We start from the raw sequence: 23,016 nt of genomic DNA, 5'->3' as shown, positions 1-23,016 counted from the left end.
CAGTGCAAATGGGATCCACAAACAAACCCGTGCAGATTGTTGTTGCTGTTGTGTGGGACTGACGTAATGGAACGTATGTGGCGGCATTTTTAGTACATTTCATTACGCGTTTTGCTGGCCTTTTCGCGGCTGTTGACAGCTAAAGTGAAAATACGAAAATGCCGAGCAAAAGGGAAAACAGAATCCACTTGCGGATTGCTTTTACAATCAAAAGTAAAAGGCTTACACATTAAAGTCTTGATTACATCAGCATGAAATTATCTTTCCCACGCTTACCTTTTAAATATAAAGATGAGATGAGATATAAATTAAATTACTTAAAGAAAAATATCCTGATCTAGAAATAATATAAAATACCGAAATTCATAATATACCAGCAAGAAGGAGATTGCAGAATCCACATCCAAATACACCCACATAATCACCAGATTCGCGAATCATCGAACTTGTGAGAATGAAAATGTTCCTAATTGTCGGTGCTTAATTGGTTGGAGTCCCCGCTTAGTCCTGTTTTTAGTCTGGTATATTAAGCTACTCAATGAAGTATATTTCCAAGGAAATCATTGCGAACCGGAAGGTATATTCTGGTAGTGACGGCACGGTCACACTCGAAAATTGTTTGCCCGCGCGAGGTGCTGCGTTTCGTTTCGGCTCGCATCGAAAACACACAAAAAAAACTCTTGGCCGCCGGGAAAATCGCGAAACAATATTGGGTTTTTTGTGAAAAAATCAAGAAAAATATTGTCAACACATTTGCCTCAGATAACAACAAAGAAATGTGCGTTTGAAACGATTGGTGACAACAACAAATCGTGGAACCTAGACAGCCAGTGTGCGAGAGCGAGAGCGTGGTCGTGCGTCCCTCTCCAACACACACACTGAATCGGCGCCGACGACGCGTACGCAACAAACGAAAATAAAACGCAAGCGAAAAGGAGAGAGAAAGAACAAATAACGCCCACCGTAACACCCCCCGCGAATAAGAAGAAGCAGAGTAGCTAAAGCAGAGAAAGACGAAGAAGCAGCAGCAAAAGCAGACGGCAGAATTGGAGCTTTGCGCAGAAATCGATTTTTTTGCCCATTTTAAGAGATTTTCGGTAGCCTCTCCCACTGCCGAAAATCGTTTATCGCCACTGCTGCGTGCGTGTTTTGTGTGTGTGTGTGTGCGTGTGCCTGTGCGAAAGTGAAACAAACAAATTCACCAAGCAAAAGATTAATATTATATGGTACCAGTGTGAGTCACAAAAAACAAGAGAGAAAAAAAAAACAGAAAAAAGAAAAATTAATTCAGCAGCAGCTTTAGCTTTTTAGCTGCTGGCATTGAAGAGGTGCTCTGCCGCAGTCGACGTCTCTGCCGCCGCCCGCAACACGCGCTCTCTTTGCCTCTCTCCGTCTCTCTTGTGAGCGAAATAACACCACACCAAACGACACACACACGAAAAAAGCATAATAATATTAACCAAAACGCCAGCCAAAGTGCCAGTTAAGTTATAATTATACACTAAAAGTAAACCGAGCAAAGAGAGAGCTGCCAGCCAAAAGCGGAAAATCAATAAAAGGTCTCTCGCAAAAGTGGAAAAACGTGCAAACAAGTTAAAAGCAAGGCTGCAAAAAAGAAAAAGGAAAAACTCCGCGCGCGTTTACACGTGTGGTTTATGTGTGTGTGCGTGTTTAACGTTTAACTGCTAATCGCAAAAACGCAATCTGCGAAGACCGCGTAACAAAGGCTTACGTAAAGCTTGGCCAAGGGAAAGAGCCAACTAACAACGAAGCATAAAAAACAATATTAAAAAAAATCCAACAAATTTAAAAACTGCACAGTAAACAAGGATAGCCCCAGAAATTCGAAACTCCCCAATTATCAAATCGGGAATAACATTCTCGCACACCCTTCAAAAACCAGGATAATACCCCGACACAAAGATGACTAAAGACAGATTAGCCGCTCTCCATGCCGCCCAATCCGATGACGAGGAGGAGACGGAGGTGGCCGTCAATGTGGATGGCCATGATTCCTACATGGACGACTTCTTCGCCCAGGTGGAGGAGATCCGCGGGATGATCGACAAGGTGCAGGACAATGTCGAGGAGGTGAAGAAGAAGCACTCGGCCATCCTGTCCGCCCCGCAAACGGACGAGAAGACCAAGCAAGAGCTGGAGGATCTGATGGCCGACATCAAGAAGAATGCCAATCGCGTTCGCGGCAAGCTCAAGGGCATCGAGCAGAACATCGAGCAGGAGGAGCAGCAGAATAAGTCGTCGGCGGATCTGAGAATCCGGAAGACGCAGCACTCGACGTTGTCACGGAAATTCGTCGAGGTGATGACCGAGTACAATCGCACGCAGACCGACTACCGAGAGCGCTGCAAGGGAAGGATACAGCGTCAGCTGGAGATTACCGGACGACCGACCAACGACGATGAGCTGGAAAAGATGCTGGAGGAGGGCAACTCGTCTGTGTTCACGCAGGGCATCATCATGGAGACGCAGCAGGCCAAACAGACGCTGGCGGACATTGAGGCCCGCCACCAGGACATCATGAAGCTGGAGACATCGATCAAGGAGCTGCACGACATGTTCATGGACATGGCCATGCTGGTGGAGTCGCAGGGCGAGATGATCGATCGCATTGAGTACCATGTGGAGCACGCTATGGACTATGTGCAGACGGCAACTCAGGACACCAAGAAGGCGCTCAAGTACCAGAGTAAAGCCCGACGAAAGAAGATCATGATACTGATCTGCCTCACTGTGCTGGGCATCTTAGCGGCCTCATATGTTAGCAGTTATTTCATGTAAATCTCGAATGCAATTACTTACACGACACATTCACTTCACACACACTCACACACCTCTCCACACACCCACACACACATTATATATCTCATCCAGACCCGATCTATATACATAGGATGTTGCGCAACCCACCCAGAGAAATTGCAGAAGACAAAATCGAAACTTAAACTGTAAGAGACCGCAACCAGTGAACCCCCGATAAAAAAAAGAAATGCACTCGAAATTAATTAGGGCTCGATTACAGCAATTATAGCTATTATAATATATAGAGAAAACATGTATGGTTAGTAAGCAAGAGTCTCAAGTCCCCAGAGTCTACCCTAAATACACATGAAACTCAAGTTATAGCTACCAGAATCTTTAGTACTTGTAAACAAATTGCTAATTGAAAATTAATAAAACCAATGCGAAGAGAGTTAAAACACAAAAACTACAAGACACGTAATTGCAAACAAAGAAAACATGAAATTTTATTGATTATTGTTATAATGCGAAGCAAAAAAAAAAACGAGAATTGTAATAAAAAGAAAGGAACACTACTCCACTCAAACACACAAAACACACTCATTGCAAATGCTTTGCAGGGAAAAGTGAAAGAAAATCTTGTTGATTTCCTCGTCGTTTTTCCGACTTTGAAAATGCATTTAGTTTTTGTTCGTTTAGCTAGTTTAGTTCTCCTGTTGAAAACTCACACAAAAGTAGCCTCATCACCCACACACTCACAACACCGATGAAGAGGAGAAAGATGCAACAAATCTCTAGTTCACTTTTGAATATTTATGATAAAAAGATTGTTTATTATACGATATAATAACTATATTGACTATTTACTATAATGCTATTTACTTAACATGTTCATATTTATTGAATGCATATGAAATATATAAATTATACAAACACAGCGCATATATATATACAAATATAAACCTAGATAAATAGCTAACTCGGACATTCTCAATGGAGATGATAATGCGAAACGAAAACATGAGAAGTTGAGGAAGTTGATGGAATGCCGATTTTAAAGGGGTAAACAATTCAATCACACTCACATATATAGACAGCTTCAAATTAATCGGCAAACAGTTAAATTTAAAGTTGATTATTCAGTTTTTTATTTGTTTTGTTGCGCAAACAATTGAACAAGTTTTTGTATTTGTGGCCTAATCTACCGGAAAAACTAGTTTTCTTTTGTTGATTTCCGCTTTTTTTTTTGTAATCGCCAGAAAAGTTAACAGAAATTAATGGATTTTGGTTTCAGCTATGATTTCATTTCTCACACTCACACCGCACCGCACACACAGTTTGTAATACTTTTTCTTTCTGATTAACCTAATTTATTTTTCCTTTCTTTCCTCCCACCGATCCACATCTGAAAAAACTAACAATCGGAATGCAAATTCAAAACTATACTACCCATACATAACATCTGGCATGCGGCTGTAAAATCCAATTTAACAAATAAATCAAACCAATCAAACCAACTCAACTTTTTCTGCACTCACAATGAAAAACGAACAAAACCATATAGAATCCAAGCATCCAAGTAGCATGCTCATCAAGGCCTATAATCTGCATTATCTACACACGTTTTGTAGTAAAATTCGGACAATGCAAAATCATTATAGTTACTAATAACAATAAACGCAATGTGTATGAGTTTTTGACAATTATTGTGATTAAGATACACGAAGAAATGCTTTCGCTTCTAAGTAGGAAATGCAAATTTGTTAATGCACCGCCAAACGTACTGGTCGATTTCTGTTTTGATCACACGAAATTACCAACTGCAAATGTCAGACCTGCATTACAAGCACGTTTATTTCTTATTCAATTCGTTAATTCACCTTTTGATCTTTTGAACGAGCAACGAATAAATGGGAAATTGAAAACCCAAAACTGCAACTGCAACAACAGCAATAGCGCAAATCAGCACGTTTTCACCACAAAAACAAGAGCAACAACAACTGCAAAAAAAAAAATAATAAAACACCCAGTTAACCGCGTTCAGTGAAAAGAAAATCAAAAGAAATATTACTACTTCGTATTATGTCAATCAATCAAACTGCGATTTAATTTCAACCACATAAAAATGCAATCTAAAGGCCCGAAAAAATTCGACAAACTCGAAAAATTATCGAAAAACGCGACTCCGCCCTGCCACGCCCTCACGTTCATTGGGAATTCCAGTCCGGGTTCCAGTGTTCCAGCGATACAGACCCGCAGCTTCCAGTGCGAATAAACAGCTGCATTGCTCCATTCCCACACGCTGAGGTGAGTAATACGATATAATTATTCAACATTTAGCATTCTTTTTATCGGCAATTCCCGCAATTACTCTCTCTACGTTTACGTTTACATTGAAAAATCGCCGAAGGTCGCGTTTCGATGTCCTTTAAAGTCCCCTTTGTCACTCTGCGCCCCTTTTTGTGGCACCCACCGCCCCCTTGAAGTTCCGCCCATTTTCTATTAATGAATTCGTGCCCTTTGTGTGTTGCGACATTTCGAGTTTCAAGTGTGCGAAACAGAGGGAGCGATAAAGAATCAGCCAAACAAGATCTTGGCAAACGAATGAAGCAAAACAAAAAAGAAACTTTAATTTCTTACCCCTAGGGTACGTGGGGCATATTGGGCTGCGGCAGCTCCAAGTGAACATTTTTGATTTTATAACTTTAAAAGCTTCCATAGAAACTACTATATATAAAGTATCTTTGGGCGTATAACTTTAAAAGTTTTCATAGAACCTACTCTATATAAAGTATCTTATAGTCAGTCAGTCCATTCTATTTGCTTGTTTTTCTACATATGTTGAGCTACATTTGTTTTAATCATCGTCGCTTTCATTTCTATTTGTCGCTCGGCTCTTTTCATCTTGATGTCATTAAAAAGAATACTATCTAATTAATAGACAGTCTCTTTAACTAAATGGAATATGGACAATTGACGAGATAGTGAATATTTATAGCGCAATAATTGTATAAAAAGTTCTCTTTCTACTTAATTACATTGTGGGGCTATTAAACAACAAGTTGAGTTTATTAAATCAAGTGAATGCACTGGTTTTGTCATCGATTATGGATGCTATAGAAAACGTATATGAAATATCTCACTCGAATATTTTTTGCAACCTCGTCATACAAATATGTATATTCAAACCAAGTTAAGGCACTTATTTTCTCACTTTTCGCTTTTATTTGTTACTTATAACAAAAGCATCTTGCCGTTGATGATCTCATGCAGCTTTTATCGAGTCATTTGTTGATTTTTTGTTTTTGGGTTCTGTGTATGTTTTTAAAGCTTGCTTTAAAGTAAGAAGCTATAAATATTTCTACAAATAATATAATATCTAAGTAGTTCACATTCATGTATCTTTTGCTTAGCTTATTTTTAAACGATGACCCCAGAAAGAGCACGATATCGTGCCAGTTGCGTGTTTAATTTGAAGGCATTATCCATCTGTGAAAGTTTCATTTAATATGGCCCGTTTATCATGTATCATTTCATTTCATTTAGTTTTCCCCATCACACTTCCTGTCAGCGATTCTGAACGAGCTGAACGAATATCGCCATATCGCCGCCCCTCTAATGTGAGTCGAACATGCAGAGAGTTCGCGCCTCCCCCGATTCAAAATGTTGGCTTTGAATTGAGTCATCGTTGTCACCCAGCGACCTTACACTTTTGTTCGCTGCCTTCTTCACCCAGCCGAGTGGCTCACTAATTTATCATAGGCGGTTTGGTATACTGAAAGAAAAAACAACGTCGTGTTCCATTATAAAGTTAATTTACTATGAAGATCTTGAGTCATGTATCCGGATTTATTGAGTTAATGATGCGGAATTTTCATTCCAAAGCGATTAAGTATGTAAAAAGGAAATACCTTATATTTACTTATTCTACAAGTTGATAAAATCTTATTTACTTTTCATTCCAATTAGTTATTAAACGGTTTAAAGCAGTTGTACAAATGTACACTAGACGTAGACGCACTAAAAACGATGAGCTGTGCAAAGTAACTGATGAATCATCAGTGTTATCACTTGATAACGGTCTATCGGCTGGCATAGATAACGAAGGTGTGTGTGGGCAGCACTTGACTTTGTGCCCATGTCCCGCTCTTTGCGAACTGCCACTGTGGGGCAAATCCGTCTGAAATGTTCGAATGCAATTAAAAGTTTAGCCCTTGAGTGACGTATACTCGCCGCATTCACATGTAACCATTTTTTTTTTTTCAAAGTCTTTGCCTTTTCACCTTGTTGTGCTCTATCACATGGCTTTTGTTTGCCTTGTTGTTCTCAAGCCCTCATGTGGCAAAAATGCCCGCAGCATTGTGTACCCATCTTCAAAGGGTATATTGGGCTGCATAGAATTTACTAGCAAATTCTGGAAACTAATATGTTAGGGGATATCTAGAAAAGTAAACAATTTCAAACTTTTAGGAGCAAGTATGAGTTGTGAACATTTACAGGGTAGCTGCTGGTGCGACTCCAGCTTTTCGCCCATTTGTTGGCTTTATGTCGGCCTTCTTTTCTGCCAACAGAGTTTGATGACACCACACTGCAGTGCCACGCCCCCTTGCAGTATTCAGTATTTGTCAGTCATGAATTCAATTTATATATTTATCTATATTTTTTTCACTTGTTCTCTGCTCTTATTTATGTTTACTTATTTGTCCGACTATCTATTATTTTGATGGCTTGCCAAATTCAGCTTTTTTTTTGTCATCGTTGTGGGAGTTTTTATTCGTTGGCCTCGTCTTGTGTTTTTCTCGTATCTCAACTTTGTCTGGTGAGTCACAAATCTTACCGGCTTATAGAGTACATATATGTTTTGTTGTTAGCTGTCAGCCGACGATTTGATTTATTGATTCACAAGGAGAAGCCATTTTTGCCGAACCAAATGAATATCCAGTACGTGTAATATCTGCTATCAATGTGAACTTGACTGAGTGGGGCACTTTAACTCATCTCATCTCGGATGTGGAAAGTTTTTTAGAATCGTCATTGTCGTGTTAACATTTGAAACTCGTCCGCCAAGATGCTCCTCTCTCAGCAAACTTGAAAACTTTTTGATTCGCAGGGCTAAAGTTTCGTTTTCTTCAGGCTCTCTCTGACCATGTAGAAATTTGCAATGCACAAAGGAACAGGAAGCCTGCATCCTGCATCCTTCATCCCTTTTCCTGCATTTTCCACATCCGAAGCAGACAAAATGCAAGGAATTTATGTGTACAGAGCAGTAAGATAAAGAATTCTCCTAAGAACTTTAGCTCTTGAATATTTTATATTATATGTACATCCATCATATAGAGCTTTTTTAAAGTGTAGAAATGCACGATAGCTTTGGCGTGGAATCAAATTTGCTGAAAATCATAAAATTTTATATGCCCAAGTTCAAATTAGAAGAAAATGGAACGGTTGGCGTTAGGAAAAGGCTTAGCTATCGATTTTTGTCGGCGTTGCGAAACAATTTGTTAATTGAAAACAAATTTTCATGGCACGTCGGATGAGTTTCGGCTCAGAGGTGTGTTGTGTGAAGTGGGCGGGGTTTTGGGGGGTGGTTGGATTTCAATATGACCCATGGGGGCCATCCAAAACTGGACAAAGAGCACACACACGAAAGTGGGCGTGGATTTTGTTAAGCTAGCAAAATTAATTTAGAGTTTTGTTCGTACAACAACATTTTCATAGGCTATAAAACCAACGTGTAATCCCAAAAAAGTAATTAAATTTTTGCAAAGTTTTTTTTTTTTTTGTTAAATATGCAAATCAAAAATAACAAAATTTTATCTATTGTAGCAAAACAAATTCATTGTTTGTTAATAAGTTGTATTTTATTTTATGTATCTTTTCTTAACATGAAATCAGTTTGTTTAAAATAAAATGTATATAATTTCAACTGATTAAATCCTGGTATAATACCAAATTAATTCTGATTCGGTCTTAGACCAAAGGGTATGCCGACATGAAAGTCCTTTAATACATGTGGCTTGACCCTTTTTTTTTGGGGGGGACTTACTTCCTTTTGCGGAAAGAGTTCATTCGCCTACTTTTATGTACTCCCAAAACATCAGATACGCCTGGCTCGTGACCACCCCCACCTGCCCTTCTTTTTTTTTTTTTGCCAAATTATATGTGTATTTAATGCTGCTGCAGTGGCAAGACAAAAAACAAAAACAAAAAAACATGAAATGAGTTCTGCTGGGCATTTAACGAGTGGCAGGGAACAAAAATAAAATGGGTAGCCCGAGGAAAACCTGACCCAGTAATACGATGTGGGTGGTTGGTTTGGTGTGGGCTCCATTGTTCCCTTAACCACGAAAAGAGCGAAAAAAAAGGGTTGAAAGTGATTCCCATTGGCAAGGTTGACCCAGGCTTCTTACGATACGATTTTCATATTTTCTCTTGTTTTGCTGCGAGACAAAAGTAAAATAAAAAGAAACGTGAAAAACTTATATTCTCCACATTTAAATTCCATGCGCTTCGCTTCATCTCCAATTTCCTTTTTTTAAGTTGGCTCACAAAGACGAAGAAATGCCAGTTAACCAAGCGTGAGTTCAGAAAAAAAAAAGAGGAAAAGTGAAAAGGTTGAAACCATAAATATTAATGGCTGCGTCGAACGGTTTTACCTTTAATTAAATGAACTTCTACAGCTTGGTTACGTGTTCGTTCGTTCGTTTAGATGGCTCCAAACAATTAATTGTGCAACCCGGTTTTGTTTGAGTGCAATCCAAATGGTTTCAAGTGAATGTTATAAATGATGTGAATAAATCAAGCCTTATCACAGCTGTTGCTTTCAATTGTTGCAGAATAAATAACTTTTAAGATAGCTTGTCAGGCGTTTCAATCATTTATATGTTCAACTCATGTTGTATTGCACTTAAACGGGTGCACATGAACTAGTTTCGCGTAATTTTATTTGAACCCTGATTGGCACCCTTTGCCATTTGTGCAACTACCTCTAATTAACTTGTTCACGGAATTCTCCTGCCAAGTGCACAAAATTTGCATCTTCGCAGTTGCTGGCTGAGCAAAAGTGTGCAAAAAGTATGTATATATAAAAGGGGCGAAGGAATGGCAATCAACGCAAAGGTGCCGAGTAATTACTGTTGTCAAAGGGGAGGAACTGCAGCAGGATAGCTGGACGAGAACGGAAGCGTGGCAAACCAACGAGTGACTCGAAAAAGGGAAGAAATACAGCAAAGCTGTATAGCGGAAAAGCAACAGTGGCCTAGCCCAGCTGGCCAGGATTCCGGGCTCCCAGAGACTGCCAATCTCCTCGGGGGCCAACCACTCCTCCCTCAACTCAGTGGTTGGCAAAGAGGCAAGAAGAATGCGAAAAAATTCTTACCCAGAGGCATCATCAACTCCTGCAAGTCACTGACAAATGGGCTTGACATTGTTAACCCAAAGCAAATAAAAAGCATTGCAAAGGGGTGAAATGCGTCTGGCCATTAGCAAGGCAAAGGAAAGATACTCTACCTACACCAAATCAAGGTATAAGACAAAACTATGATTTATGAAAGAGTCCCTGCAAAGATATGTATATATATCTAAATATAGCAGAACACTTAAAAAACTAGCGCGTTTAAAAACAGAACTTAAAAAAAAGGAAAATGTCACAGCTTACAGTTAAATAAACGTAAAACTTATCTCTTATTTAAAGGATACTGTGCGAGGTAACTGTCAGCTTTCGCTGCAGAGTTTTTCAACCCTGGAAAATTCCGTTGCACATAATTTCATTTGACGTAATTTCAACTTTTGCACTTTGCCTTTTGCAACACCATCTCCATCTCGGTTATCTTGCTGTTCCTGTTGCTTTTTCTCCTGCTATATAATATATATATATATTTTGCACAGCGGGTAATAAGAAGCAGCGACATCGGCTACGAAGAAGACAGCAACAAAAACATGAGCTACATTAACTAAACCGCATAACGGCAATCAGAAGGATAGAAGCGTTAGAAGCAGTTAGAAGAAAGGGGCGAAAGTGCGGGTATTTCTTATGGTTCTGTGGCTGATTCAATTGCTGGCATAACCTCTCAGTGTGCAGTCGCCAGTTGCTTCTGCTGCTACGCTTTCCTTGTTAGTTTTCCTCACTCGCTTTTCCACGCTGCCGTTTTCCATTTTCATCTTGTAGCTGCGGAACAAAGTGCGAGTTGGCTGCGCGGAACGTCTTTCTCCTGAATGAATGGAAGGAAAGCTGCAATGTCGAGTTCACTTTTGATGATATTACTGGGTTAAAGTGGTGCTATCCAGGGATTTGCGGTGGATGTAAAGCTGGAATATAATTGATATCAAATAGTATGCTAATGGATATGTTCTGTTGTCAGAAAAGTTAAGTAATTAAGAACTCAATATAGTATTAGGTTTTTTTTCAAATTATTTTTTCTGCAAAATCTTAAAATATAGTGTTTTCTTCAATACTCTCACACACTGTGCACTGTGCTCCTTTGGCAAAACGTTTTCCAGGGTATCATTGCCTTCTGCTTAATGCGCCCCTATATTCCCTTAACATCCTTTGATTGCCCCACAAAAGCTTCAACAGCTCACCGCCCTCGACACGCAGCGAGGGAAATTTTCTTTCTGGTATCTTTTGGCTATGCAACACCCAAAAACCCCATCCATCCATCCATTCCCCTCATCCGCTTGGTGAATTGCGCACATTTTGCCCGTGCACTTTGGGGGATACTGGTTTAAGAGTTGTGAGTCCGTGGGAGCTGCGACTGCGATTGTATAATAAAATTAAATTGCGGATTGCATTCAGGCGAAGCGAGTGTTGATGTCTGTCTTCATTGTTGTACTTGTACTGCACATCCCACTGTGCCTGCAATTAAGCTCGAATGTCGCGCTGCGGTTGCCAATGGCCTTGAGATGTCACTGGCAATTTCTGGAGAACCATTTCTCAGCGGCTAATTAGATTGCATTTGAATATTAAATGCCATCCAATGATGATATGATAAACTCCTACCGAGAATTAATTAATTGCTGAGCGCGGTGGTCTTGCAGTTCTCTTATCCTCGGGCAACAAGCCATATCCGTTTCATCGTCCTACTCCACCTCGTCCTCGTCCTCCTCCTCGTAGCCGCAAAATCGTCCTGCTGTGCAGCCTTGTGGGGGGAAGGCTTTTACGAGCTCTGCCCTCGAGCAATTTTGGACTGACCATGGGATGCTTTTATGCGTCCACAATATTAAAGAATTGTTCAAGGGTAGTTCGTTGAGTAGCTATGGTCAAGTGGTCAGTGGTTAAGTATAAAAAAAGGTGATTAAAGGAACAGAATCTGTTTCGTTGGTTAGTGATAGCGTTAAGCTTACATGAAAAGTATATCCTAAGTTCATTTTAAACCGCTAATCAGACTAACATCCTGCTACCCTGCATCATCGCTTTAAATCCCATTCCATACCGCATTGCGTATACGCCTCATTATCCCCGAAACCACAAGGAGCCCCATAAAAGGCATACATTTTTTACAGTAACATTGGTTGTACTCCCGTACCTTTCTTGTTTTTATATAAAAGTTATCTTTTAAGTAATTTTTTTCCTTGCTCCTTGTGTGTTGTTGTGGCTTTAGCCACCGCCCATCCCCCTGCCGACTTGTGGGACAATTTGTCCAAGGCGTTTCCTTTCTGGGGGCGTGGCAGCAGCAGGGACATGCCTGTGTCGACTTCCTTCCTGCCTTTCCTTCGAGTTCTTTGTGCGTAAAATACAAAAAAAGTGAACAACAAGGTGGCCAAATGGAGTGGGTCGTGTGGTCAAAACATGATGTGTGTGTCGTGTCAGCGTCTTTTAGTAAAAGGAAGTTATGAACGTGGCTACACTAAAAGATACAAATGGTGAGAATTAGCTAGAGATTTACAGTTGAAGAGAATACTAAATTTAATATAAAATCCTTGAAATGTAAACATTTTTAGAATGTTGAAAAATGATTTTAAAAAAAATGTATATTTTTAATTCTTCTAAACGGAATATCGGTTCTTCAGTTTTTTTCAGTGCACTAATAAGAGAGTAGCTTTTGGTTTTTGCGGCTTACGTCATATTTTATTGTTGCTTTGCATACGTTCATTTCGATAGCGGCCTTAAAGGATTTGGATTTGGGCCTGCTGAAATGCCGTTACCATGTTGTAAAATTCATTCACATGACACACATGTGCGAGCAGTGCGGCGATGGGTAAAGTGGTGAAGGGGTGACGAGGACGAAAGTGAGAGAGGAGAGAGGCTAAGAGGCTAAGAGGGAGACAGCAGCAACAGCATCATCATCGTCGTCGTCGTCGTCATTTTCAGTCGGTCACAATGTCAAACAGAACTGTACACAACAAACACACAAACATGGGAGCTCCAAATAACAAAAAAAAAGAAGCGAAGAAATCCGAAATGAGTGAAACAAAAATGGCAAAAACAAGTCCCGCACACACACACACATGCGCCGCACTTCGCTCTTTTCTTCTTTCCGTTATGTCGTTTTGCGTTTCCTTTTTGTACTGCTCTTCCTTCCTTTCGCTTTGGGGCTTAGGCAACTAATCCATTTCGCTTGCTATTTTTAACAGCGACGCGGCGACAGGCAGCGCAGTCGGCCGACGGCAGAGCTCCCAAGGGTCACAGGATCCAAGGATCCAGGCAGCGCTGCCTGCGTCGCAGCTGTGGCAAATCAAAAGCCGCACTCACTCACACACACGCACACCAACAGACACTGACACCAACACGCACCCCATGGGTTAGGCTACAGTATTTTGGCGCTCCCTGCGCACGACGCTCTCTCTTGCGGTCCATTCTCTCTCTCACGTCGGACGTTTCTTTCTCTCTTTCTTGGGCCTTTGAGTTGTCATTGTGTTAATTTCCACACCGCATACACTAAAGCAATGTACAAAAGAATTAAATAAATGATCTGAGCAAAACTTACAATTCAAAACTGATCTCGGCTTTAACCGTAAACCACCCTTACCTCTGTTTCGCATTTCTTCCTAATTATGTGTAAAGGCATGAAAATAAAGCACGTGTAAATCTTCAACAGGGTTACCACCTTTTTTAAATGTGCCCGAACGCCATGTTGCTTCCTTACCTTTATCTAAATATCACTTATACGCAATGTGTTACGAAAAAACAGTTTTCCCGTTTTCGGATTAACCATTAAATGTATTTTAAAAATCGATTTCCTTGTCAAATTTATGGAATCTGTTCACTGCTGCGATTGTCTAGTTAAGTTGGCCAATTTATTTGAATCGCCCGCACTTAACTGGGCGGTGATTTCACATGGGTGGGCGTAACCCCGAGCTGGTTACCCATGCCCTTCAATTTCCGCGCAGACAATCGCATTACTGGTCAGCCAAATCGATGCGACCCTGCCCCCTTCCGCCGCCCCTTTTGCTGAATTACTCCGGTCTTTCGGCACTAATGTGGCTTCGGATTTGGCTGGAGATTACGACTCCCCGGCATTATCCCATAAAAGTAGATAGAACACAACACTCACTTATCGCTGCAGGCATATCATTTAATTTCAACATTATTTGTCATATACAATGTGAGCGAGTAAGATAGCTGTGAAACGGGATGGCAACACATTTGGCTTGGCCTTTTGGGCTGGCACCAAATGAAACGCGCTATTAATTAGTTTTCCTAACATCTCCGGCTGCCAAAAAGCCTCGGGTTAGATAAGTTTCCCCCACACAAAGGTACACAGAAAAATAATGAAGAAAAGGGTAATTTCGATCAAATTAAAAGTGATGTTTTAAGATTGCAAAAATGTTATTTTCGAAGTCAACGAAGTTTCAAATGCAAATGTGTGATTTTAATTAAAACTCCCTCATAATTAAAGTCAAACCTGAATAATATATTTTTTTTCAGTGCCCAAACACTCGGAAACTTTTTCTGTGCTAACACAAAAGTTGTGCCCACAAGTGCGAGGGAGTTGGGTGTAGTGCATCCATCTCTTTTCGCCGCCGCAGGATCTGTGAGCATTGTCGGAAATTTTTGTAGCCTTTTCCGTCGCGTCATTTTAGCTATCTGTGTTCATGACTTGTAATTATTTTTGCTGCGCTCTGTGCTTTTGTTGTTCCTGTTGCCATTTCTAGTTTCTGGGCTTTGCCTTTTTTTCCGTGTCCTTTGGGCACAATTACTTTTGGCACTAAATTTATTTTTATTTGCCTCGGGGCCGCGCTGTGCTGTGTGCTATTCCATTTGGAATTAATCAAACCCAGAGCCAGCGACCATGTTGTATGCAACATAATGTTTTCCCTGCCATATATTACCCATAGATCACGCCCCTTTCTGATTGCGCCAGATGCCGCATTGTGGATTGCATGTCAGTGTGTAAACTGCAATTGATTGATTGATTGATGGCTGGCTGGCAAGCCGGCAGATGGTGAGTGGGAGCAATACAAGGGATGATTGACCCGTTAAGTCGGCGTTGGTGGGTTAAACATCCTCCTGGCCCATACAATTCTGAATAAAGTTTGCCTCGGGTATAAAGTTGCCTTCACTTATGTATGACGTTGAATAAATCAGATAGATTGCGGTGCAATTTGTTGAATTGCGATTGCGTCATTCAAAAAGCTGTCTAGACTCAATGCCACAAGTTACCGATATGTATAAAATAACTTGGAAATTTAAATTAAGCCAGTTTGGAGTTGTAATAGCTGTGATTACCGAAGTTCAACTGTGAACCATACATCAATTAGGTTGAATGAAAATTCGACTATAATGCCAACTTGTGGGAAAATAAGTTTCAAACTTTCTACCAAGCCAACGCCAAATTCTGCTCGAAAAGTAAGCCAGTGTTGTTGAACTCTCCTTTTTTCGGCCGCCCTTTTGGTTCAGGTGTAGTTTTGCCCACCTGGCTACGGTTTATTGCCCATCACCTGCTCTTTTCGCTGGAGGCCCCAGCCCATTACATAATGGAATTTCACTCGAAATTGGAAGTTCATTTCTGGGTGAGCCCCCCGAGCGTTGGTTACAGTCGGCCGTCATTGTCATAGCTTATCTTTTAACCATTTCTGTTGTACTCCCAAATTTGCATTTATTTCAGGCTAAGAAAGCAGAAAAATCAGAAAGCAAACAGTGAAGCGAGAAATTTTATGTCATAGAGCCGGTTTTTGTTGGCCAAAAAAGTTGGTGTCTCTTTTCGACCGCGTTTCTCTGGCAATCCACGTTTTTAGCTAGCTCTTCAAGGCCAGGCCGTATCAAATTGTTTAACGACTTTTTCTTTATTGTCTGTCACCTTAGACTTAGTTTGTGTTGTTCTCTGTTATTCCACAGTTTTGATAATGTTTGGCGATGACGGCATTGAAATGGTGTTGTTGTTGTTGTTTTGCCCCGATTTTTATGAGCTTTCTCGCAGCCAAATGACTTTCAGTTGTCAGCAAATGTAAATTTACCAAAATGGCCTGATATGAAGCGGCAACAACCGGGAAAATACCCCCACAAGTGGCCTTCTGCACTTACTCATTTTGCTCGTAATAAATGGTTTTGTAAAACCCCTTGATATGCGAGTATATGGAATCCTGAGTATGAATCATTCTGTTGGCTTAGGTTAAGTAAGTTATTTTCATGACAGAGTGGGCCAAAAGCGATTTATATTCATTTATGTAGAGGAGGCTTAGGGGGAGTACTAAGATCATGACTTTATTATATTAAAATATAATAGTTGAAACAAGTTTTATAAAATACGAAAATCTTGTTATTTCGTCAACCCCGTAGGCTTTCAAGCAAGGACTTTATTTTTCGTGCAACACATTTTGTTTTGTCAACATTTTGTTATTTTTTTCAGACTTCATCCTGTCAAGAAAGGATTGTGCAGCTCGTCGAGTTGGGAGCTCTGTTTATCCTTTGGCTGTTTCTGTTCTTAATGGAATTGTTAATGCTAATCGCACTTGCAGCAGCTGCAGAACGAAATAAGCTGTTTTTCCTCTTTTTTTTATTTATTGTTACCCGTAGTTTCCGCCCGTTTGTTGGCTCAAATTTATGCTGAACGTTAATTTGTGCCAAATGGAATTCAGGGCTTGAAGAGAGTGCCATAAAGTTGCCTCCGAGTGCAGCACAAATTTGGACTAAGGCCAGGAGGCAAGGAGCGGGGTATTGCAGAAGGACGACGATGATGGCGTCGGCCATTCCCCTAAAGCGGCGTTTGTGCATCATTTACAATAAACGTCGTTGGGGGCCGTCGTCATCGCCATCATTAAAAGCACAATTCCGCGGCGCTTATGTCCTTTTGAAGGCTTAAGGGAATGGGAAAACGAAGAAATGGAGGAAAGCTGATATTATGAGTATCACTTAAGACTGCATAATCTGCGGGGCAAAACTTCGGTTCTTCTGGCGAAATTTTTCGTTAATTTTCATGAGAAAAATTCTACAATATTCTTGGAATATTCTAAAAATATTATGCCCTTTTAAGATGACTTCCATTTTTCTTAAACAATCAAGTTTACCGCAAAAACGCCTGTGGGTTTTCCTACACGCCATTTAATCAAATCTACAGTCTTATTGAAAAAAGCATCAAAAAATATCTTAATATAAAAAGCACGCCCACGAAGATAAATGAAATGCAAAGAGATTCGTTCGTGTCTTGTATTATTTGCAGCTTTTGTTTTGTTTGGTTTTGTGGCTGTTTTCTAGGCTCCTTGGCTAAATTAATAAATTAAATTGGCGTGCAAACAGTTTTCTGGATCGCTCAGCGGCGCTTTTTATTGCATTTGCATTCGTTATAAATGCTGGATGAAATTGGTCTGTGGGGTGGCGGGCATGAGTGGGTTGGCATCTTGTTACCATGTCAATCATGATTATCGTATTGCCTTGCCTTGACTTTGACTTTTGCAATTTGTTTTAATTTAAAGGGAGCACGATAAATCTCAGAAACGAACGTAATTGATGGGTTTAGATAATCATGAATGGTCAAATACGTACTATTCACAATTTTATGCTGGCCATAAAATAGGTTTCTAGAATATTGGTTTCTAATAGTCACTTTTTCCTAGCTCCTATTGCTTTTTAGCTTCATTTTAGTCCAATATTTAGAGCATTTTTTAACCATATCTTCTGCTTTCTTATCTGTCTCAAATCTTCTCGAAATTTTCCCCTTGTCGACTTGTATTCCCACCAATTTGAGTGGCCCTGATTCTTTAATTTGGTTTTCGGGTCCGGGCCAAAATCTTTTCTGGTTGCCTTTTCTTTTTCTGCTGGTGCTGCTGACAACGCCACTTTCGGTTACTCAGGCAGGGCAATAAAAATTGTTTACCCCCCTGTATATATACGTTAGCTGCCACTTTACTCCACCTCTCTGCTTTTGGCCATTTTATGCTAGTCCTGCCACACGCACCGGCCACAGGAACAACAACAACGATAACGGGCAAAAGGAAAAGAGGGAAAGAATTTTCCCTAACAATTATCGCATTGGGTTTTTATAACTGCGCCTAGACCTCTGCGAATGGCTGTGACTCACGCCGCACACACGCACAAAAGTCATAGCTAATAATAAATACATACACATATATACATTTTCTTTTTGGCCAGGAAAATTTTCTAAGGCGCCAGTGAAACCCTGATATCGTTGTTCTTGCTGTTTACTGCTGACGTGTGCATGCCATAAAAATCCAGCAAAGTAAGGCGACCTTGCCTTGGCAACAAAACCCCTCCCCCCACCAAAAAAAACTGTGAGATACTTTTCCCTGCTTTCTGGACAGATATTTTCGAACTCAATTTGCATTACATTTACTTTGTTTCCATAATATTTTATAGATGTACATTTGAGCATACAAATTGGGGATTTTATAACTGGCATATTTTGGTATCAAATAAGTTGAAAATGCTGGCTAAATAATGCTAAAAGTAAATCTTTTAAATGATTTACTATCTTATAAATGATTAACAATCTTTAGCTGTTTTTTCTGTGCTGCTCTTTTGTAAATTTTTAATTTGTTTATAAATAAAATATGGATAGTACGCAGCAGATAGTGTAATTTATAGTTAATTTGTTGTTTTTTGTTTTGTTTTCTCAAACAATGCCAAAATATTGATTCATTTTGTGATGATAGTCGCACATGTTTTATGGGATCATATATAAAATTTGATTAGCTGCTGCCATTGGCGATACACATGAACACTTGGCGCCGGTTTAATGAAGCAATCAATCCTGCCGCTCTGCTCCGCAAAACCTCTTTGATTGGGGTTAGCTGGGAAAACAATAAAACTTTCCACTGACCCATCGTAAATCTCGCAGCGGGACTGAAACTGAGAGATGCGTATAATTTTTTGAAGAACCCATTTCTCGATTTTTGTTTTTGCTTCGCATCGGCGGATGAGAAAGAACAAAAGCGGAACCTCCTTCATCCTTGGAAAAAAAAAGTGTTGCCTACATTTGTGGGGGGGACTACTCGCTTCCTTTTTGCTTTTCGGGCTTGTTTAGATATTGCCCGGAAAACAGAAGCCGCCTGACCTTTGACTCACTTGTTGTTTTTGCCACGGCGTGTGTATTTGTATTCGTATCTGTGTGTGCGTGAGTTCGTTTTTAAGGTGACCCAAGCCGAGGCAAAGGAAAAACTCAAACTCAAAGTTCAGCGCCGGAGGCGCACTTGTAACTTTCCACATAAATTAACTGTCAAAAAGGGCAGCATCCGCCGAGATGGGAAAGAAAGTATCCTGCCGCCCAGGAATTTCCTTGTAAATTTGTCTTGTAATTACATTTGCCAGTTGTTTTGCCACTGCCTCCATTTTTTTTTTATTTTTTTCAGTCTAATAACAATCATAATTAATCAAAAACTTGTAAAACAAATAAAAATATTTCATGTCTTCAGCATTAATTGAGTTGAAGTGTGCAGTTCACAAAAATTAAGTATACGACATGTGTTGCTGATAATGGGATTAAAATACATGCTAAATTGAAACGAGCCGTTTGCTAGACAATAATGGATTTGCTCGAGTATTAAACTAATCTAAATTGCGTTGACGAGTTAACGAGTTAACACACACACACACATATTGCGCATACGACACGTGTACAGAAGTTTGTGCGTTAATTGCATCAATCAATTGGAATTAATACGATTACTATATTCATGAAATCCCTTGGTTAATACATATTGTGATAGCAGTGGCCATTGGCATCAATATTTAATTTAAGCCAATTTACAAAGAGCAATGGGAATTTAATGTCTAACAATAAAAAACGTTTACAAATGCAATGAATAAATTTGCTGAATAAAATATTATATACTACTGGCATACTATTATATATAGTAATGATATTTCCGTGACGCGTCATAAATTACACATATGTATGCGCATAAAATATATGACTAGGATATTCGCTAAGGATACCTGTCCTGCTTTGCTTTCCCGCAGTAACAATTTAAGCTCCATTTTGACGGCGACAAGGCCAAATCTATTTGCGTTTCGCTGGATTTTCTTTTTCCTTTGTTTGCTGATGCATAAATAAATCTTCAAATTAGTCAAGTCAAATGGGAAATTTGTCAAGTTTTGGCTGGTCTTGCTTTAGCCAAACGCGTGCGATATAGTCGCAGTTTTTTCCAGGATTTTCTTTGTCTCTACTGTTTTGCTGCGTCGATAAAACATTTTGATTTATTTAGGAGTTCAGCCAAGGCAACAGTGTTTTCCTTGTGTATATCCTTGTGTGTGTGTGTGTGTGTGTATTTATCCAGATATGTATGCCCAGCTATATGTGCACATCCTTCCGAGGTGGATTTAGTGTGTGGCAGCTTTCTTGGGTTTATCCTCATGACGTTGACCTCGCCTTGCAATCGCTTTTGACTATGCAATTAGCTGTGCGTGTGTGTGCCGGCTGTGGGCGTGGCATGTCCTGATATATTCCTGTGAGTGCTTCAAGTTGTTTGCTAATTAGCAACAATTTGCGTCTCGCACACAGGACATAATGAAGGCACAAACACCAAAGTTCATTATGAAAAATGTTCTTCCTCTTTTGCGCGATCCTTTTTCAAAAAGCATCCTAATGAATAGTCATAAATTTGTTCAACTTATTCCACACTTTTCGCCATTTTTCCCCAATGCCTCCAAGTGTTTGGCTTAATGTTGGGCCAATTTATTGGCAATTTCTTTGCCATCACCTGATGATGCTGTAGCCACGCCCGCGCATAAATTGTCTCTCAATCTTGGAGGTTTCCCAGCCCAAATTTGACATTTCTCATATCAGCCATTTCCTTGTGGGTCTCGACTTTGATTTATATTCGTTATTTGGGTTTATTTATTTGCGATTTTGTTTTTATCAAGTACACACACACGCCGAGTCGAGTTATCAGGCAATTTAGAGCCTGTACAAGTGAATTTGTTTGGCTTGTCAGTCAGTCCAGCCATAATGATAATGGCAAACCGATAAGATTTGCAGCCTAATGAAATTGAAATGGAAATCCAAGTAGGAAATACTTGGCTCATGAGTAATTGTTGCTTTAGGATTTTGGGTCTATCGTTGAGTGTTGTGAATGAAAGCTGAATAGGTTTTGGCCAGAAGGAAAAGAGCTTTGGCCATGTATAACATAAGCTAACAATTGTTTGATTATCATGCTGGTTATCAGTATATAAGTATTGCAGCCTGTTAAGATAAGATATTCTAAACTTGAAATTAGGAAAATTACCAACATTTTGTACTTTATTTAAAGTTATTATAATATTCTTGTACTTTCTTTACTTTGAATGCCAACTAAAGCCATTATACCTACCATTCATGTATTTCCCTCCACACATTTATCATGCACTCTTTTCTTCTTTGTGTCCTGGCAATTTTTCTTCGTTCCGTAAGGAAATTTTCCGCCTGCAGGCGTGCTTATGTGTGTGTGTGTATTTTAGGGCGTGTCTGCATCGATTTGCATTATATTAATGCCATTCTGCTGAATTTTCTATAATTCATGCAGTGAGAGTGCATAGCAGGAATATTTTTTTGACAGAACCAATGAAAAAAGAACTAAAATTGGGGGGAAAAACACAGCAAGTGGATTATTTAATATCCATGTGGCAGCCACGTGATGTTCGCTCTAACCAGCCAAAAAACATTATTTTCCAACTAACTGGGAACACGAAAAATGAACAGAAACTGTGTAGTTTGCTGCTCAGTTGATGTTCTCATATAAAAAAAATGTGGAAAAAGCAGCCAAAGAAGCGGCACAAACCAAAGAAAAAGACGATGAGAAGCAAAAACCATTTTGCAACGGATAGGGGCGGATATGAAAATTTTGAGGGAATTTCAGGGGGGATAAACATCTCTCATTTGGCCGCAAAAAGTTTGGCATTGTGGTCTGGTTTTCTCTCTCTCTCTATCTATCGTGCTCCGTCCCATTCGCTCCTCAGCGGTAAGTGAAACAATTTTGAATTTCGATATGAAAAGCCAGTCGGTTCTGCTCCAGTTTTTGCCTCCTCCTTGGGCGCCACTTTGCCCATTTGTCGGTAATTAATTTTGTGAGTGGTTTTCCATTAATTTCGCAAAAGTTTAGATCATCGTTCTGGTGATGAGCTTTGAAAATCAATTAATTTCCGTTCGGTTTTCGGATGAGGGAAAGAGTGTGTGTGTGCAACATGTGGCACAGATGACTCGATTTTGCTCTGAAAAGAAGATTTCAGGATTTTGAGTGTCACTATTGTTAAAGGATATCCTTTTCTACATAGTAAAAACTAAATTGAAATCATATGAACCAGAAAGTTAAATAGATAGCCACATGTCATGAACTTAACTTGCCTCACACTTAAAGCCGTAGAATGCACTTGCCACGCAAATTCCATTTGCTTGACAACATTTTAAACGAAAAGCAGCAGCAAGGAAACCCATTGAAAAGTTTCAATTTTCGAACAACTTTGTGTGTGTTTGGGCATCCGTTTCTCGATAGCAGCCACTACTGCTCCTGTCGCATCCTGTCAAACGGCAACAGCAGCTGTGTGCCATCCGATCTGTGTGGTGTGTCCTTGTTGCAACTGCGTTAAAAATCACTTGGCATGTCCATAAAATCCTCACCAGATCCCTCGGAAACTACAGCTGACAGGACCTTAATAAATTTCAGCACATAACCACGGCAAATAAGGAACTTTGGTGGATGTGACAAACATGCGGGAAGCTGAAGCTCTGCAGGGCATTTGTGTGAATCAATCGATGGATTTTCTGCTTGTCTGCTTGTAATTTTCGATGTTCCTTTTATATCGGCGAACAATATTTGATCGCTTGGCTGAATTGCTTGCCTTTTCTGCATTTCTGCATCCTTGACGGTAGATGGTTCAAAAATATTGCC

At 39.9% G+C, this 23,016-nt stretch overlaps 2 protein-coding genes across 5 annotated transcripts in view; both read left to right on the top strand.

The window, feature by feature from the left end:
* Positions 1 to 23,016, top strand: part of LOC6729338 (eukaryotic translation initiation factor 4E type 2) — a 43,198-nt gene that overhangs the window by 2,663 nt on the left and 17,519 nt on the right. Inside the window, exon 3 of one of the 4 annotated variants that reach the window (XM_044923390.1) lies at positions 4,325 to 5,067. The exons of the other annotated variants lie outside the window; for them this stretch is intronic. Within the exon in view, the coding sequence (XP_044779325.1) occupies positions 4,325 to 4,807 (483 nt within the window). The 3' untranslated portion in view covers positions 4,808 to 5,067. Of the gene's footprint in view, positions 1 to 4,324; positions 5,068 to 23,016 lie in introns of those variants that run through there. 4 annotated transcript variants of the gene reach the window in all.
* LOC27206665 (syntaxin-1A) lies at positions 551 to 4,255 on the top strand. The gene has a single exon (XM_016182472.3). It carries the CDS (start codon positions 1,924 to 1,926, stop codon positions 2,797 to 2,799), a length of 876 nt encoding a protein of 291 aa, XP_016035981.2. The 5' UTR covers positions 551 to 1,923; the 3' UTR covers positions 2,800 to 4,255.

Source organism: Drosophila simulans, chromosome 3R (genome assembly GCF_016746395.2).
Source record: "Drosophila simulans strain w501 chromosome 3R, Prin_Dsim_3.1, whole genome shotgun sequence".
Classification (NCBI taxonomy): Eukaryota; Metazoa; Arthropoda; class Insecta; order Diptera; family Drosophilidae; genus Drosophila; species Drosophila simulans.
Note: the sequence above shows the minus strand (reverse complement) of the source record. Positions and strands in the feature narration are given on the sequence as shown.

Bases quoted from the DNA above. Each gene is read 5' to 3' on its own strand.
- LOC27206665 (XM_016182472.3), top strand. From the start codon at position 1,924: ATGACTAAAGACAGATTAGCCGCTCTCCATGCCGCCCAATCCGATGAC.